Genomic DNA, 1666 nt, shown 5'->3' on the forward strand with positions numbered 1-1666 from the left:
GTCCACTCTGTAGTGCACTGAAACTCTGTCCAGATCCAACAGCTGAGCTTTGATTCTCCTTAAACCAGCTGAAGTTCAGAGCAGGAGGGTTTGAATCACTGTTGCAGATCAGAGTCACTGAATCTTCTTCTACTTCACCAGATCCATTTATTGACACTGAGACGTTCCTGGGAGGATCTAAAACAGGACGAAACATTCATATAGCGGTCATATTTAAAAAAAAAAAAAATTTAATGTCAAAGTTACTGAACCATCATTAACTCACACATGACGTTTAAAGTCACAGCAGCAGAGTATTTCTCTCCATGTTCATTTCTGGATCTGCACTTGTATTCTCCACTGTAATCAGAGCTGATCTTTGAGATGCTGTATGTCTGTCCATAATTCAGATAGGTTCCTCCTTTAAACCAGCTGATTTCTGCAGGAGGGTACGAATTACTGCTGCAGCTCAGAGTCACTGAATCCCCCTCCACTATTTCACCAGATGGACTGATGAAGATCACAGGATTCACTGGAGGATCTACAGGAGAAGTATTTAAATTTTAAACTCTAAATGAAAAATAAGAAAGTGAAAATCGTACTAAACATGGAGTACTACAGTCAGCTTCAAATCATGAACATTAGACAGGGGCGCAGGAGACATTTTCAAAGTGGGGGGACCAAACAGCAAAAGCTGAGATAGTAAGATCAGATTTCCAGATATAGTACCACCACTTCAGGCTCACCGTCAGACCACTGTCTTTTATTAAACTTGCCTGATCATTGATCTGGATTAAATATTATTAAATATTAATTGATTGTATTTATTCAACCGTTGTGTGTTAGAGCACCGATTGTCTGCCCAAGGCCCGCACATTCCGGTTTTGGCTCTTCCCGTCTCACAGGTATGTGTCTGCTAACTAGTGAGCATCGAGAGGTGTGCTTGAGGTAACTAGTTTTATTCGGATTGTAGTTTTCTGATGGAAAACGTCATAGTGGTTGGTTGGCGGTTGCCTTTCTCATTCAACATGCTCCGGCTGTAATCCCGTGCCTTTTCGCCGCGTTGTCCGTTTGCGTGTTGCGGACTATAGTGACAACAAGAAGGTATGTGCAACTACAGCACATATTTGTACTGGTGCAGAATGAGAGGGACAAGGAGTACAGCCTCAACTGTCATTCTGCACCAGTACAAATATGTGCACGCGTTGCGCGTTTTGCTTGCTTGAGTGTTTCTGCATTATATGAGCGTTTTGAAAGTGATTCCAACAATATCGTTTCTCTTTGTCTTTATCGTTATAGTTGTGGTGTGGACTCTGCTATTCTTTAATATTGAGAACGATTTTTAGAACTATATCTTTATCGTTATCTTGAACGATTTTTAGAACTATATCGTTATCTTTATCGTTATCGTCCTTGGTGTGAACGGGCCTTTAGATGAAATCAACTGAAATAAAGCACATTCAATCTCTCAAGACCTCAGCAGAGGAGGAATAAATCACTCCACAAACAGCCGCAGCAGCTTCACTTATTACTAACCAGACTGACTTTATTGCTTAAATCATTATTTTTGCAGTCATTTCAGGGCTTAAGTGCTGCCAAAAAATGTTATGCAAAAACACGTGCAGGTGTTGGTCAGCGCAGCAAATATACGTGATCAAAAAAAAAAAAAAAAGAGTGAAATCTGTGC

General features: G+C 40.5%; 1 protein-coding gene across 1 annotated transcript in view; it reads right to left on the reverse strand.

The window, feature by feature from the left end:
• Positions 1–1666, reverse strand: part of LOC107717923 (B-cell receptor CD22-like) — a 9431-nt gene that overhangs the window by 5556 nt on the left and 2209 nt on the right. Inside the window, exons 5-6 of the mRNA XM_016524826.1 lie at positions 266–520; positions 119–177 (exon numbers count right to left, since the gene is read on the reverse strand). Coding sequence (XP_016380312.1) covers positions 119–177; positions 266–520 — 314 coding nt within the window. The remainder of the gene's footprint in view (positions 1–118; positions 178–265; positions 521–1666) is intronic.

Source organism: Sinocyclocheilus rhinocerous, unplaced genomic scaffold (genome assembly GCF_001515625.1).
Source record: "Sinocyclocheilus rhinocerous isolate Xijiao unplaced genomic scaffold, SAMN03320098_v1.1 scaffold9822, whole genome shotgun sequence".
Lineage (NCBI taxonomy): Eukaryota > Metazoa > Chordata > Actinopteri > Cypriniformes > Cyprinidae > Sinocyclocheilus > Sinocyclocheilus rhinocerous.